Genomic DNA, 17656 nt, shown 5'->3' on the forward strand with positions numbered 1-17656 from the left:
CCTACACACGTTGTGTTCCCTTGAAAAGGAACGAGGAGATGGCTGACCTAATTTGTTGCTGTCTTCTTTCTCAGCAAAATGGGTGAAAGGGAGTTTGAGGATATCAAAGATACAGGTATTCAAAAGAACAACAACAAAAAAAAAATACAATACATAGTAACCAGAAGTTACTAATGTCCCTTCAGGAGACAATTCTAAATGGTTCAGTGATCTCAGTTCTCAAAGCAAATACAAAGAACATAGAAAACATCACCGTATGGTAGAAAAAAATTGTTCTGTATGCAGTGTAACCAAAAAAGCCTGATCTGTTATGAGTTGGGTCAGACACTGAGTTCATAAGGATTATATGGCTTGTAGTGAAAACTGGGATCACACTGCAGCCCTTCCTTTGCTGCAGATCAAGAAGTTCTCTGTTCTGTACCCATTCATTTACTTTCATTAATAAAACCCATGGAGTTATTTTCAGATTTATACTCTGTCAAAACTCTTTGAAACTGACCAGCAGACTCAGAGGAGGACTGAATACACAGAAAGCACTCCTGTCAGCGTTTCCTCAGCAAATTACATTCAAAATAAGTTATACACTACTTTTGCCCTCTCTGTGTACATTTGACACTCACTTTTGATTAACCATATCTGAAAATGGGATAAAGAATATAACACCCATCTCCAAAGTATCATACTGTACTGGAAACGACCCTTGGAGAAATAGATAACAGAAATGATAACCCACATTATATATAAAATTCACAGGACTAGATGCTGTGGAATTAAAAATAAATATATGTATTTATTTATAATATTTAATTTATAAGATACATATTTACAAAATAAATCATACTCATCCAGTGGTCTTATTAGAGCTGCTAAGTCATTTGGCAGCATCCTGTTACAGTTATAAAAGTTCTACGCTGTCACTTAGAGACAAAACAAAATGGGCATAAACTGAAACAAAAGAGGTTCTCAGTATAAGTACAGACTTTTTCAACATGAGAAGAATCAGGCATTCACCATAAGAACACTGAAGATTTCTCAAAGGCTGTACACTGCATCCATCCATGTTGATTTTCAAGGCCCAAATGGATAAACACTGAGCAACCTGAACTGATCTCACAGCTGACTGCTTTAGGCAAGAGGTTGGACTACATGACTTCCTCCCAAGGACCCCTCCAATCTGAATTACTGTAGATTCTACTTGGAAAACCTCAATTCATAACATATTTCTACTTTAATTTGTAAAGCGAAACATTTTAAATTTAGAATATACTTAGCTAAAATGTAAATTCTGGCACACTTTATTGCTAACAAAATGCCTTTATTATCTGTGCCAAACAAATATAATTTATTAATGCTCCTTTTGCTGTGGTATACTAGTTACATGAACTTATTGTTAGACTTCTAGAAAATCTAGAGGAGACAACCATATAAAGAAGTATTTTCTGCAGTTGATCTGTAAAGTCTAGACAATTTCCAACCATTCATTAAACATCAAACATTCACTTAGAGACTAGTCAAAGAAACACCAGAACTAATTCAAACAGTTGCAGCCTTCAGGATAGAATTGAAGTAAGTGACTGGGAGGCTATCAAAATGCATCTGTCCTTTTATATTTACGTGGATTAAGGAATAGAAGTTTTGAAATTTATAATTTTAAAAAGAAAAGTGTTGATTTAATTCAGTTTTCTAATGCAGACACACATCTTTTGGGAAATTATAAATCAAGTGCGCTACCTGGAGACACTTCCTCTTTCTGTCTTACAGTATGATCCTTTGTGAATTTAACCCTCTGGTGAGCTCTGATGCAGGTCTTGCACAACCATTCCACACATTCCACGCAAAAACCATTAGCTTCTGCATTATCTTCACAGCTTGTGCAGACCTGACATGAAGAAAAGAGGTAGCTATTAAAATATACATGGAATACACATACAAGCTATTGTTCATATATCTTCAGTGCACTTTTATAGTTCTAAAACAGTGAAATGAGAACAGAAAACCGCCTGAGGTACAGGAACACTATAAATAACTAAATAACTGTAATTGAATGTGACTTCTCAAATACAATGGTCATTTTGTTAGTGTTGCTCAAAAACATTTACTTGCCATGATAAAAATCCAACCATTACTTTCTACCTGACACTGCACACTTTGTGTGACATGTGATGTTTACTAAATAGAAAATATTTCACAAGAGCATATTGTAAAGACAGTACACAGTCAGCACTGCTCTGAATTTAGAAGACTCTCAGTTCACATGGAAGCTTTAATTTTAGTTTCTGTTCATCTACTTAGTGTTTTTGGAAATACATACAGTATTAAACAGAAGGATTCTCCTCAAGAATCTCTGCATCACCACTTAAAGACAGCATTCCAGTTAAGCGTATCAGTAAAGCTACCCTTGAATAGATTTTCAAACAATGCATAATAGTTTTCGACTGTGGCCTCTGGACTAAACCCAATAGATCTAGGAAAAGGTAATGAAGGAAAAAACACCTGATAGCAGACTAAAACATCTCTGTGCACAATCAATATATCCGTAAGAAAGATATCCTACAGATCCACCATTTGAAAAACAGGTTAAAAATTATGAACAATGGCCAACACTTCACATGTTCATAATATTATTTAAATTTTAAGTTCTCCTTTACAATATGCATGTAGTCATATCTTTAAGGGGACTTTTCGGTGGTAACAATAATGAACATGCTTATGCAGATACATGTAGACAACTACCATCCATTTCTATCAATGTTTAGCACTGCTGCAAACAAAAGCTTCAAGGTCTCTGAAGATCACTGCATCCTGCAGATCCCACCAACAGAATTATGCTAGAGGAGCAATAGGGACAATATTTATATATTAGTTTAGTTTTCAGGTGGATTAAAAAAAAAAAACATTCCACCTTCTGCACCCCCACAAGATAAATATAGCTTAAAGCAGAAGCAACTATTTATATCCTATGCAGATAGCTAACATATACTTAGAACTGTGTCCCAGTTTGCAACTTCAAGAAAACAAGGAATATTAGCACAAAAGAGGTGAACTGACTTGCCTTAGGCCATATAGCAAGTTACTGACAGGACTGGAATTTGAACATATGAGTTCCAGATCCCCAGCGCTGTGCTTATTCTTCTGGATCATGTTGCCTCTCAAAGCAAATATCTTCTGAGAAATGAAGTTACAACGCAAGGGTTGTAGACCCCTCTTGTTGTCACTTGGAGTTTGAGGCAGTTCATTTTCATTAAAGGTGACCTGCAAAGGAAAAAAAATTGGGCTTGTGCCCCTTTTTCTGTTTCTTTACAAAAAAGAGGCCTGAAAAATGTATTTTAAAACCTTTTTTTTTTTTTTAGAAAAAGCTTTTTCCATTATCTCTTAGACCTATCCAAATCAGGGGTGTAGGGAAAAATATCAAATACAGGATATATATTAAAAAAAAAAAGTTACAAAAAATGGAAGTAAAACAGTTAAAGGAAGTGAATGAAAGAGTAAGTAAAATTTTCAACTTCCTGGTTAAGTTGTAATTTCAGTAACATTTTGGAAAAAGAGTATTCATGCAGCAGTGCTGAATCCTTAAGAAAAAAACATTTAGAATAAGCGCGTATCACTTAGACATTAATTCAATATTATATTTTCTCTGACAGCAAATCCCATGAATGAAATTCTCTCCCTTCTTTTTCACTTGTCTCCTCCTTAAGTGTGCTAATGCAACCTTTTGCAAGACTGTGGTGTAAAACCTGATTCATTACATCACTGTAGCCCAACGATCAGTTACATCAGCACTACTTACTCGGTAGAGAACCACTGCAAGACAAGAAGTTTTTAAAAACTTGTTGCCAGAGAAGTGTTATCATGCTATGCCCCTCGATTTCTCAGAGGTGTTTTTGCAAATTTACAGAGTAAGAGACTGGACTTTTTTTTTTCACTAGAAAAAAACTGTGAAAACAAAATAAGCAAATAAACAATAAAAAAATCTTTCAGGCATTTCTAACGTCAAAGAAGCAAAACAAAAACAAAATGGTGGAAAACCAAATAGTATTAAAAAAAAAAAATAAAAATGTACTACATCCTTTCCAGGTCACCTTTAACTAACTTAGGCAGATAAATTTGGTATGTCATGCCATTTATGTGATCTCAAAGGATTTCAGGAATTAATCATTCTTTCCAGATTCCAAGATCTTTGTGCTGTTTTTTCTATATGAGTAAAGTGTTTTCCAACTGGTTTGACCTGCTATAGTGAGAAACAGATGAAGACTGATTCAATAACCAATAATCATGTACTGTGAAATGAACTGAAACTCCTCCTTTTGTGGTCCAAAAATATATATATTACAACTTTATACTTGTCAAATCCACCAAGTGGAATGGAATTGAGACAGATTTCTAAAGTTCTTCACAGACATCATAACTCAAGCTGTCAAAATAGTTACACATTCTAAGTAGAAAACTAGATTTGCTTTTACCCACTTCTTATTTAAAATAACCCTTTTCAGATAAAGGTTAGACTTTTCCTAGAACTCCTAGTTATTAGAAAAAAAAAATATTTGTTATAGTCTTACAAAACCTAAATCTTTTTTTTTTTTTTTTTTTTTTTTTTGACTCACACAAGCACTCCTTTAGTGATTTCAAAGAAAACTCTCCCTAGTTAACCTGTAAGTCTTCATGCTGGTTAGACAGATTTATTTTTAATTGAGTTTTCCTTCTAATTATGTCTAATTCAGTTACTAATTTTAGTATTTATAACCCTGGGAAACATTCATTCAGCCTTCATTCAATTATAATGAAAGCTAAAATTACTCAGCATGTTGTAGGTAGGTCACTATTTTTTTCTGTTATAAAGCTTGTTATTTACTTAAAGACAGATTGGCATGTTGAGGTAACAGAGCTGTCATCCTAGCCACTACTCATCTAACTAGCCATAATTTGAATATCAAAGAAATTAAGTAACCAAAGGTTTCTGAATTTCAAAAGAATAGAGGAAAGCAGACCATAGAAACATTCAGTGAACTAATATTCCAAGTATTAATTACTACAGTATAAATTAGAGGCAATAGTAACCTCTATTAGATCCAAAAAAGCATTGGTGCCAAAAGCTCTTTCTTGGTACACACAAAATCAGCACAGACAGCACCGTCTTTTGGGGACTTTCTCAGCCATATGTAACCCTAAATACAAACCATACATATCCTGACATCTCAAATGCATGAACCCTGAGCAACATATACTACATTCCCTAAAATCCCATCAACAGCTTTTTTTAAGTGCATCACAGCCATGTTGTGACTCTTCCTCAATCAATTATCCACTTAGACCAGTGGCTTTCAAAGATGTTTTCACCACAGCTACAGCTTTATGATATATAGCATAGTAGTTCTTCTTTGGAAGAATATGTGGTGGCTATCTGGCACCATACAAGTTCCTGAATTATCCTGACAGCACCAAGCTTGCTGGATACTCCATCAAAAAACGCTTTTGATACCCCATGGCCCACAAAAGTATACCCATTTTTCATGATTACAATCAACTTCAAAAATACAAAGGACCCTTCTTGAACTTTCTGTTCCTTATTCAAGACACAAAGGTCTCAATTAATGTGGGGAAGGTGAGAACAACACTATTCATTATTTTACCACTAAAACCAGGTAGAACAATTCTACATCTATCACTACTCCCCAAAGAAGTATCTTTCACTACTCCCCAGAGAAGTATCTTACATAGCCTGTTATATAACCAAGCTAGAGGTTATGGCACAAGCCCCAGATTCAAAAAAAAAAAAAAAAAAAAAAAAAAAAAAAAAAAAAAAAAAAAAAAATCAGGACTACCTCTTCATAACAAAGTTATTTGTTATCTTGCTTTTCTTCCTAACTGAAGTCACTGGAAAGTTAACATGATCAAATTTTCAGTGCAACAGGGGCTATTAATTTTCTTCAGTCTTACTGGTAGAGTATCAGAAGACCTTAAAACTCACAACCATCTCTGAAAATACTGCTCTTTCCACACTGCAACCAAAATGAAAAAAAAAAAAAAACAAAAAAAACCTTCAAACTATCCTACATTAAGAGAACATAGACATACTGCTCATACTTCCAGAGACTCCCAATTAAATTTCAGTTTCAGTTAAGTTTCCCAGAAATAGAGTTGAAACTGAACAGAGTTGAAAAATGCCTTATAATTGGAAGATGGTTAAATGTTTTTTGGAGACATAAGTCCTCTTACTTGGAGATGATCAAATGGCCTTTAATGACCAGTGAGTGACATAGTACCACAAACCTGACTGGGTATTTTCATTCGTTCTTAAGACCCATTCATACAGGTAAGCACAAATTTCAGCTAAGCTTTGAAACAAGTAGACTACACAATCTCTAAGAAGCCATCCCCCAAAAAACTACATCAAGAGCCAATGATACATTTCCCTTAATAATGAAATACATTTTCGAAATACAAGTTTTTAAAGGCCACAATGCAAGTGTTAGGGGATTAGCTTAAAATGCACACCACATTAATGTGGTAACCTTTTGTATTGTTATTACAAAGAATGCAGCAATGTAAAAAGAACCTGAATCATCTGCAAGAAGTTCCTGGAGTTTAATAAAAAGTTTATGAGCAAAGAGATCTTATTAGCTAAAAATGAGGCATACTACTTATCGCTGCGTTGTGCTGAGATAAGAAAAATAAAGTTGATTTTACTAGCGGATTCTAGTTCACATGGGGATCTCTTGACATAGTGCCTTTCAGGTCTCTGCAAAGAGTGATGGAAGTGTCCTGTTCAAAATCTATTTCTTACACATCGCTTCCATTATCACAATGCAATTTCATACTAATAGTTAAAAATAGTTTAGAATTAGAATAGTTTAGAATTAGAACCTTCTTCTTAACACATACTTTATTTTAATCGATTTTCTAGGGTAGCTACTCCATGTGATGACTAAGTACTTCAAGTCTTTTTCTGCATATGAACAGCAAAAAGCCCATGCAGCAAGAAGCCAAGGACATGCATACACATCCAAAAAGTGTTAACTTGATTACATGCTAATGCACTTACCTGATTTGATTTTTCTACTGTGCTACTGGGAACCTCAGTGGTATCCTTCACAAAAAAGTTATCTATGATGTGTCTCTCTGCACATTCCTGACCACAAATTGGACAGCGGATAACACCAACTGGGGGGGAAAAAATATCTGATTATGTTTGCACAACATAAGATTTATCAAACAACTTCAAAGACAGCTTGTAAGGATAAGTACTTTGAAAGTCAGTATTAACGCTTTTCTATCAATAACATCTGAGTAAAAAGAAGCTAATTCTCATTCATCACTGACGGAACATTTTACCTGTTATTCCCTAATGATATAGTCTTTTAACCAAGGTCAAGCATCTGTGTTTCATTCCTACATACAGTTTGCTTTAATCTTTTAGAAAATTAATTCATTTTCTTCTAAAGGGAATGTATTCCCATTGACAGTTTGTTGTTATAGAACGGATTAAAGTAAACATTCGTTAATGTGAAGTATTCATTAGTGACAGCGAGCAGTTTTACACACACCAGCAGTGTGACATGACTGACTTCCAGCTATGTAATGAGAAAAACTGAAATGCAATAAATTTGAAGTTAAGGGAAATAATATAGAGAAGAAACAGACCTGTATTAACATAATGACTACCTTCATAAAAAGCAAGGAAAAGAGAGAGACATAAGAATAAGTGAGCAAGGTCCTCTCCCTCGTCTCTTCTCCAAGTCAAATTGAAGAACCACTCTAAGAGCTGACACACCAAAAACTCAAAGGATTAAACAATTAAGAGTTTTCCCTTAAGAGGAAATAAAAAAAGGACAGTCACACCAAACCTGAGGCCCAACAGTGAGTAAACTACATTGAGAAGACCTGCAGAAACATTTTTTACAAGAGACACCTTTCCTAGATGCCAAGACAACAGAATGTCTTATTAGCACCAGGACATGTTTATTTTCTGAGAAAAATTCTTAAATGCTGGCATTAACATCTTGCTTTGAGAAAATTATCTTCTCATCACTGTCACTGCAACCAAAAGGAAAAGAATGGAAACTAAATAAGGCTGAAATAATCACCTCCTCAAGAAGGGAGTGGAGGGGCAGGCGCTGAGCTCTGCTCTCTGGGGACAGTGATGGGACCCAAGGGAACGGCATGGAGCTGGGACAGGGGAGGGTCAGGCTGGGGGTTAGGGAAAGGGTCTGCACCCAGAGGGTGGTCGGGCACTGGACTGAACTTCTTGAACTGATGCAGTTCAAGAAGGATTTGGACAACACTCAGACATATGGGGTGATTTCTGTGTGGTCCTGTGTTGAACCACGAGTTGGACTCTATGATCCTTGTGGGTCCCTTCCCAAGTCAGGATATTCTGTGATCCTATGACTTAGGATGTGGGAATCATCATGGAAAGCCTAGAGCAGAACAGTCATGAGAGTCCAGACCAAAACAGATTCTAGATCTACACCTGCCATTTTAAGAGAAGCACGATTTTAGGACCTTAACAAAGGTTGAAGGCATTGTTTAATCAAAAATAAAATAAAATAACACCACTATGTAATTCAGCTCTTGCACATTTAATTAAATTGGCATTGGGCACAATCTTGTTCCTGTTTCACTTTTACAGTAAAATGAGGAAGTGCAGAAACAAACGTTTCACTTTCTGAAGAAGAAAGTAATGCCCGTGTTTCACACAAGATTCAGGTAACTTTTTCAACAGTGTTACTGTAATAACATGTCAGACGTAATGGGTCAACTCACTATAAAGTGGTACTCTAGAAGTCCACTAGTTTCACTTGATTAGCTCTTCATTCCTGAAATTTAGCGAGCAGCTTTCTCCTTATGTACAAGGCATTTCATTTTCATCTGAAAGGTTACGATGCTAAGGCTATTTTTATTATAATTGCCATTTTGCCAGTCTGTTTCAACACGTATCAATGCAGTTTTCTTTGATATACATATTCTATATTTGGGCTGAAACTTTTGTAACTTTTTCAACACCATCATCATGAAGGATAATCAAGAAATCCAGTTATGGTAGGCCAGGTAGTTAACAGAACTCCAAATGCTGAATTTCTCCTTTTATTAAGCAAATCAATTTACCATAGGCAAGAGTGAACAAATCTCCTAATACAATACACAAGCTACATCCTTGCTGAATAAGATTTAAAAAACAAAACAAAACACAAAAACCCATTGTTACAGTGCCTAGTACAATCCACCCTCTGTTCCCTCATTGCTCCTTCCTGACCCCAACACAGCATAGGACTCTTGGCAAGTGTCTGAGGGTCTGTGCATGTGTTTGGGAGCAGGGTAGAGGAGAGAATCAGATTGGCAAACTGATTTAGCCATGGGTATATTTCTCCTGTTCTCCCAAGCTTCACCTTCAGCCTCCTGATTTGCTACACTGACCAAACTACTACTGTAGTTTGTACTGACTAACTGCTCCTTATGCTACAGCAACATGAGAAACAGCTCAAGGATAGGAAGGGGCCAGAACCACAGCTGAAGATTAAATATGGAACCTTCAAAACAGATCAGCTTGAATTGAAAATGTGAGAGCAGGGGAGCAGAGAAGACAGGGGAGAAGTTATAAAACGTGCTATCTACTTGAGTTAGTACCAACACCAGAGCACTTAGTTAACTCTGTTGTACAGGATGAATAACAACAGTGGTCCTTTTCTGGCACACAGAGATACCTGCTAAGCACTTTAGCACCGACACCAAATGTTTCATTTGCATTTTCACCGATTGAATATTGCCAACTGTAAATTCAAGAGATTGAGTAGAAATACAAGACTAAGATGGGAGAAAGAGATGAGGAAAGTGGCCCACACCTGTCAAAGTCCTCGTGAAAAGTTTTTCTAGAGTTCCTTATGCTGTCTAGCCCGTCAGCTGGTAGTTTCACTGTGATAACATATTTAAAGGGTAAAAAATAAAAGCACTGCATAGCAGCTGTGGAAGGGGAGGGAGAAAAACCGTGAGAAAGAACCCTGCAGACACCAAGGTCAGGGGAAGGTCAGTGGAAGGAAGGGGAGGAGGACGTGCTCCGAACACCAGAGCAAAGATTCCTCTGCAGCCTGTGAAGAAGACCATGGCGAAGCAGGTTGTTCCCCTGCAGCCCTGAGAGGACCACACTGGAGGAGAGGTCCACCCTACAGCTCATGGAGGACATGCCCTGAAGGAAGCTCATGAAGTTCAACAGGGCCAAGTGCAAGGCCCTGCATCTGGGTCAGGGCAATCCCAAACATCAGTACAGACCGGGGGATGAATGGACGGAGAGCAGCCCTGCAGAGCAGGACTTGGCAGTGTTGGTGGATTAAAAATCGGACACAAGACAGCAATGTGTACTTGCAGTGCAGAAAGCCAACTGTATTCTGGGCTGCATCAAAAGCAGTGTGGCGAGCAGGTCAAGGGAGGCAATTTTCTCCCTCCACTCCACTCATGAGATGCAAAAAAAGATGGAGAACTTTTTACAAAGGCATCATGATAGGACAAGGGGTAACAGTTTTAAACTAAGAAAGAGTAGATTTAGCTTAGACATTAGGAAGAAATTCTTTACTCATAGGGTGGTGAGGCACTGGAACAGGTTGCCCAGAGAAACTCTGGGTGCCCCATCCCTGGAAGTGCTTGTGACCAAGTTGGATGAGGGTTTGGGCAACCCCATGGCATGGGGTTGGAAGTAGTTGATCTGTAAAAGGTCCTTTCCAACCCAATCCATTCTGTGATTCTATTCTATGATAAAATATTTTGCATATACAGCAGTGATCTGATGAAGAAATTTGACACGTGCTTTGAACCCCTTTTTCCTCATCCAGTTTTCACGTACAAAAGCCTAATTCACAGAATGGACAGGTATCCGCTTCTAAATCTGATAGCAGTAACAAAACAGGACACTGCACCCATGAACGATTATTGTTCTCCCCAGCCTACTAAGAAACTTGATAGAAGAGTTTCATTTCTTTTGCTGTTTAAAGCCATAACTCACGAACAGTATTAAGCCAGATGGCTGACGCAAACATAGGAGCACACATCCGAGCCTTTTACTAACAAGCCAACAGGTGTTGTAGCAAGCAATTAACTCTAACTTTTTTGAACAACCTAAAGGACAATGATATTTTCCACAGATACTCCCATTTGTGTTTTATCAGTTACAGGAACACGAAATTCAATAGAAAGACAGGTTTACACAGTCCCAGCATTTTCTTACTACATTCCATGTATGTAGTTGCTCTTAATGTTCATCAGTACACCATTTTCCCGTAAGCATTTAATTACATTTTAAACTGTTCCTTAAGCACACATAGAATGCCACTCCTAAATTAACCTCTGTAATAATTAACATTTCCTCCACCAAGTCCCTCTGCAAGACACTCTCCTAGTGCTACAGTGAATCTCTTTTTTTTTTTTTTTTTTCCCCTAGCACTATGGTTTGGAAGTAATCATGCAATAGATTTCTAATCATGCTTTATTTTATTGCAAACACTTCCTTCCTCTTGTTTCAAGACACTTGCTTCCTGAATTGTGCCACCATTTATTTTAGTGCTTTCAGAGCTGGGAAGCCTAGCTATTATACTATGTTCTGTTCAAGTAGATTCAGATTCTGAGTAGTAGGATATTAAAAGCCATTCAGTTGATTTCCTTATATAAATTGATAAGAAAAATAATTCTGTTGAAACTAGGAGAAGCATACTATGCCATAAAAATAGGAACTACTTTACTGTTTTAAAGGGAAGAAAAAAATCCCCAAATTATTTTGCTATTATTTATTATTATTTATTCAGCCCTCCCATAAAAGGAATAAAGGCAAAAGAGAGCACAGTCTGGAAAGCTGCAGCACAGTATATTATTAACACACAACACTATGGAATAATATCACGAACTTCCACTAATCCAAATACTATTTCTGCAACTGTCAGTTACTAAGTACATATTCTTCAGGTACATTACCAAGTCAGCCAAAATCCTGTATTTCCATAGAAGAAAAAAAAAAAACACACTGAGTATCTTTAAACAAACATGGCCAGAGCAGTTGTAATGCAGCAGCATCAGAAACAGTATCAGAATCGACTTGGCGTTTTGGCGAATGCTGTTCAGGTTAAGTACACTCCTTGATGGTGTAACTCTACTGTTTATCCTGATTAAATTTGGATTAGGGGGAAAATCTCTTTAATTCCACATAAAGTTCTGACGCTCAACTCATTCTTGACCCAATCTAAAGAGCTTTGAGATATTTGTGAGTGAATTGTACAATATAGTCAGGAGGCTTCCAAGAGCAAATTATTTTTAGTAAGCAGCAAAGTAATTCTTCTTCCTGAAGATACTCTGAAGACTTGCTAAGATCACAACTTGCTAGAAATAAGAAGTTGGTACTTGGTATATTTATTGCCATTTCCTTTCCTGATGCCCAGTCTTGCACCATACTCTAGAGAAAGAGGGAACCTCTGAGAACCAGATCTAGTATTAGAGGAGGAAATATGCTGAGGTCTAACTACCTTTCTTACTACTCCCTGAGGTGCGCGGAGGTGGGGAATTACACAAGGGTGACATCACATTTTCCTAACGTCGTCTCAAGTAGCATCACCCACCATCGCTCACCTACCTCCAGCAGGTTAAAGACAACAAACACCAGAGAGGATCCAAGCAGAGGTGACCACAGTGCAGTAGAGCAGTTACAGGACTAGTTGGCCAGGGACTTTCAGACAGGATCATTTTATTTTTGACTGGACTTACCCCCTCCCTCAATTACCTGTTTGTTTCAAACCCTACGTTTCTCTACCAACCTCATGTGCAGCTTCAGTCAGTTTGCAACAGATTTGCCACCCTTTCTTCCAGTCTGGAATGCTATCTCCTACCAAACCTCATTTCACAGAAGATCATATAATTTCCTCTGGTGGTAACAAGAAATCTGTTTTGGTTTTTTTTGGTTCTAACTGCTATCTGTATTATTCACATCAAACGCAATCCACTGCTTCCATCCCTTTAGTGCCCATTACAAAGCATCAAATACAGGGGAAAATAGAAGCAAGAAAAACCCATAGGATTCATCTGTGAAGTAACTGGAAATTTCAGTGTGTTTGGGCCTGAAGCAGTGTAAAGTTTAGTGGATATGAGGAAGAAGACAAGTAGAAATGTTTGAGAGGTAAAGAGTGCACAAAAAAGCCATGTATGGTTAAAAATAGTTAAGGTTCCTATGTAGTCTTAGCACTTATTGAACCTTCGAAAATGATAGCACCGCACGGAATAAGATAAAATGCATTAGAATACCTTTCACAGTCCCATTTTACACGGGTTATAGCTTTCTGATTTCAGAAACCCAGTAAGAATTGCATAGCTTGCTTTCCTTTAACAACCAGCTATCACACGAGTATCTTCAGTCAAAGGTATAAAGCAAACCAAAGAAATTCACCGTCTATCAAGAAGGAAGGAAGGCTTGAAACTGATTCTCCTTGTCTCTTTACACTGATGTAAGCAAGGGGAAATCCTAAAGCAAGGTAGTCAGTCCATTGAGCTTTGAGAGTAACTATTTTCAGTGTGTCAATTTGCTTGTGTCTACCATGAAACTAGTGCAGGGATATTTTAAAAGTGTACTTAACGTGTTTATTCTTGCTTAGAGGAATGAAGTCCTCAAGTGTCAGGGTTTATTTTTATCAAAATAATCCTGTAAGTTTGGGTTGCTTTGTTTTGTTTTTAAAACGAAACAAGCATTCACAGAACACTCAGGCAGGCGGAAGCATTTTACTTAACTTGGGAGAAGTCCCAAAATCACTATTATGGTTATCATGAGGATGGTAAAGCAGCATTAAATGATTGGATCCTACATTTTCCATCTACTCCTCTGCACCAGGAACAGTTCATGCAGCTCTATGGTGAGCTGAATCAAGAGAACATGACTCCTGAGATGGAAGAGCCAAAGGGAAGACATGGCCACCCCTTTTTAGCAGTTGCATCCACATATATAAAATGAAGCAACCACAGAACCTTGGATTCAGACTGTGCTTGAACCAGGCCTGGACACCACATTGCTAACAAAAGTAACAACGCTGGCTCTGCTGCCCATTCATTTCCACCCCATGCCAACCCCTCTTGTGTCACCAGCAACATTTATGCTGCCACGTGGTGAAATGGATTGGGGAATGCAACGTGGATCGATCAGTGGGTGTCGAGAGGGTTAGTTTCCAGTGCAACAGTTCTCACTTGCTGCTGACTCCCAGTGCTATATGACTCTTCGAGGAATGCTAGCCTACATTTTACACGTGGAAGGGAAACCACAGCACATTCTTGCACTTCTTCACAACCCACTGCATCCACAGTGAACCCATCTCAAGCCACTCAGCAGAATGGATTTGAGGCATACATTGTATTATTTCCAACTCAGTTCTCAGTTTCCTGGGAGTACATTCCAGACTACTGAAGCATTCTGAGACAATAGGAGGAGACGGGGTCTGGTCTGACCCAGTTTCAGCTTGTTTGTATCTTCACTGTAATGAACAGGTTTCAGAGCCAATTTAGTAAAGGCACTGGATAATCATCTGTAGATCCAGAACGGTATTTCTGGTTGTAGATGCAAAGCGTTTGCTAAAAGAGGTCTTAACAGTTCTCTTTATTCAGCATAGATCAGTCAAAAAAAAAAAAAAAAAGTTTTGTGAAAAGGAGCTCTTTATTAAATAGAGCACTTGGAAGCAGCTGGTAACTAATCTTGCCTAAAATGACACAGTCATTACAGAATAAATTAATTAGGCTTGCATAAGGCAATTTTCCCTCAGTTTTTACAGAAGTTTTGTTTGAAATTTTAACTATAAAGATCTCAGAACAGAAAATACTAGTAGTGAGTCACACATGGTTAAGATTTTATTGTTTTTTTTTTTTCAAATGTGCAGGCTAGTTAACATTAAGAGAAGGTATTTTAGAGACTGAAGACAGTGCCAGCTACAAGATTTATAGCACAGCTACACAGAAAATTAGGGCATTTCAATTATGACCTACGGAATGTTTTCTTCTTTCGCTGTGTAGATACACACCATTAATATTTGCAAGGTTTTTCATTAAAAATGCATGGGATTGAGGGTAAACTGGATATATTTACACAGGTCATGTTTTTCTGTTAAAAACAAACATTTAAAAAACTTAATTCAAGAGATGGTACCATGTGCAATAAAGTCTGAATCGATTTTAAAAATAATTACTGCTTTCCTCTCGTTTCTCATTAAGCCAATACGGGTGCTGCAAAATTGGCAACTTCTTCAAACCAGTTTGTTCCAGAAAAAGCTGCTCCTGTCTAGTTCTGACAGCCTGCTGCTGCTACTGGAAGGGAGGTAGGTTAAACCAACCAGCAAGCACATCTCCAGGGGAAACCAGCACGTACTGCCAAACCATAAACATTTATACTAGCCACAAATTGAGCAGATAAGTTTATTAAAATCCAAATGCTTTATTTACCACCCTCTAAAAGGTAAACAGGTGAAAAAAAAGACAAAGACTACTATCTGTAATCCCCCCTCTGGAAGAGTGTTACAGGCCAGTTTTTATGCTGCAGTGCATTGACTTTCTTGGAAAGCACTGCAGAGCTGAATTAAAATATTTCAGCTGCTCTGTGAAATGGTTCATTGTTTTTGCCGTACGTGCCCAATCTTCAAACATTTCGGATAACACATACTAGACTTCATCAAATTGTAAATTTTGCAAGGGCTGATGACCACTTCTTAATACCTTTGGAAATTCTGAAGGGAGAGTTTACACCCACATCCAAGGCTGTCCAATGTATTGCCTCCAACAATATAATAAGAAGTGCCATAATGGTAACAAAGGGAAATACTGCTATCGTGGGGCAGACAATATTTAAGTACAAGATTACGAATAAAAAACACCTCACTGCCTTGCAATGGACATGCTTAAATGATGATGCAGAAGCTGTGGACAATTATGCCAATTTTCATTGCTGGCTGTGACAAGTATTTCTTTCATTAGAATTAAAATATATTCTTTCAAGTCCTGAAATTGTCAAGTGTTTCCAACATACATTTAGGAGATCTATAATGAATTTCAGTATACAATATGAAGTAATATGCAAGGATTTTTACAATTCAGTGACATTCTTGCATTGTTTTCTCTGAGCAGCACAGCAACTTGAAAATATAAATACTAACGTTTTGAAAGAGATTTTGATACTGTCCAGATATATACATTCTACTGAAATACCATTTTGCAGACACTGTAGGTTCCCATCAGTGCTCAAGTCCATTATATCCATGTGCTTCTTGAATAAGGAAATTGAAACCTTTCTCCCTAAAGAGCAAAGTGCTAGGATACAGTTATTACTACCTAAAACAAACAAACAAAAACATTGGGGTAAAAATTTGTTTTGCCAGAAACTCTGGTAAGGAAATAGATCCCACATTGGAGTTGTGAGCATGACACTTCTAGTAGTCATTTGCTTTTACAAAGAAATTTCATAGTCTGATCTTTATCTTGTAGATGTCTCATCTACTACTGACTGATGGTTCAGTAGCTGCACTACAATGCATCTATTACCAAAAATTACAGTTACATAAGAAGTATATAAACAGATGATCATTTGGGCAGCTGAAGCCAGTCATGATCCTAAAAAATGAAAGCCCTTTTGGAAGACACTCACTGAAGGTATTGGTTCCTTTTAACTCTCTGTTGAAAAGATGAAGTCTATACTCCAACACGTGAACCTTTTCATTGTTGCTCCCAGCTCCTCCATTTAGCCCCCAAACTGAACTACTGTTCTAAAAAAATAACAATGTTCCCATCAACTCTGAGCAGATTTGAAGGTAAAAAAAAAAAAAGTCTAAAAAATAACTTTGAAGAATCTGGAGCATATTAAGGGATCCAAGTTGGAAGCAGCACTGGGAACAACAATAGGTAAACAGCCTTTAGTCAGAGAATTTCATGAGAAATGTCATCCAAAACAGGAACACTAATACAATTCAAGTTCTTTGGCAAACTCATCCTACTTCCTCTCTTCTTTGAGTGCTCAGATGCACCCTTACAATCCTTTCTTTCATTAGTCTTCTCCCATTCTCCATCACCACTGAATAATGGGAAACTATCTATCACGACTTGGGAGACCAGCTTCTTTGGCCCCCATTTTCAGGCCGCTAGCTTTCCAGGAGCAGCGCTTCAGGTGCCTAAATGTACTTAATTTGAGGAGGATATCCTGCCTAGCTTCCAGCTACTATTCCAGAAGGAAACAGGTCTCCTGTGGATTGTGCAGTACGTATGCTGGTCCTTTTTTTTTTTTTTTGAATATCACTGACCCTAGAAATTCAAAAGCAGCAGAAGTTAGTCTAGTTTGGATGGCTGAACCTCACCCCTCATCTACCCTATTTCACATACCTTTGCTTTACAGCTTCTGCAACTGATTTCAAATTACCAGTGCAAAACACTACTGAGAGGCACATGGAAGATCTCTTATATGTTATCTGAACCAACTGCAGTCTGCAGTTCCAAAACAAAACTTGGTTAAAGTCACTTCAGTTTCAATATGCAGAGCCATCAACTTAATTGCAGTGCTTGCTGCATCCATCTGTATTCTGCTACACTGACATTTGTTTTGAAGTTCTCCCCAAGGACAAAGTTTCAGAAGTCATCAACACCTCTCCCTTGTATGTCCTTCAGAGCAACTCAAAAC

General features: G+C 37.5%; 1 protein-coding gene across 1 annotated transcript in view; it reads right to left on the reverse strand.

Moving 5' to 3' along the window:
- TRIM24 (tripartite motif containing 24) overlaps positions 1-17656 on the reverse strand; it is a 55828-nt gene that overhangs the window by 26397 nt on the left and 11775 nt on the right. The window contains exons 2-3 of the mRNA XM_032207492.1: positions 7040-7158; positions 1732-1879 (exon numbers count right to left, since the gene is read on the reverse strand). Coding sequence (XP_032063383.1) covers positions 1732-1879; positions 7040-7158 — 267 coding nt within the window. The remainder of the gene's footprint in view (positions 1-1731; positions 1880-7039; positions 7159-17656) is intronic.

Source organism: Aythya fuligula, chromosome 1 (assembly GCF_009819795.1).
Source record: "Aythya fuligula isolate bAytFul2 chromosome 1, bAytFul2.pri, whole genome shotgun sequence".
NCBI lineage: Eukaryota > Metazoa > Chordata > Aves > Anseriformes > Anatidae > Aythya > Aythya fuligula.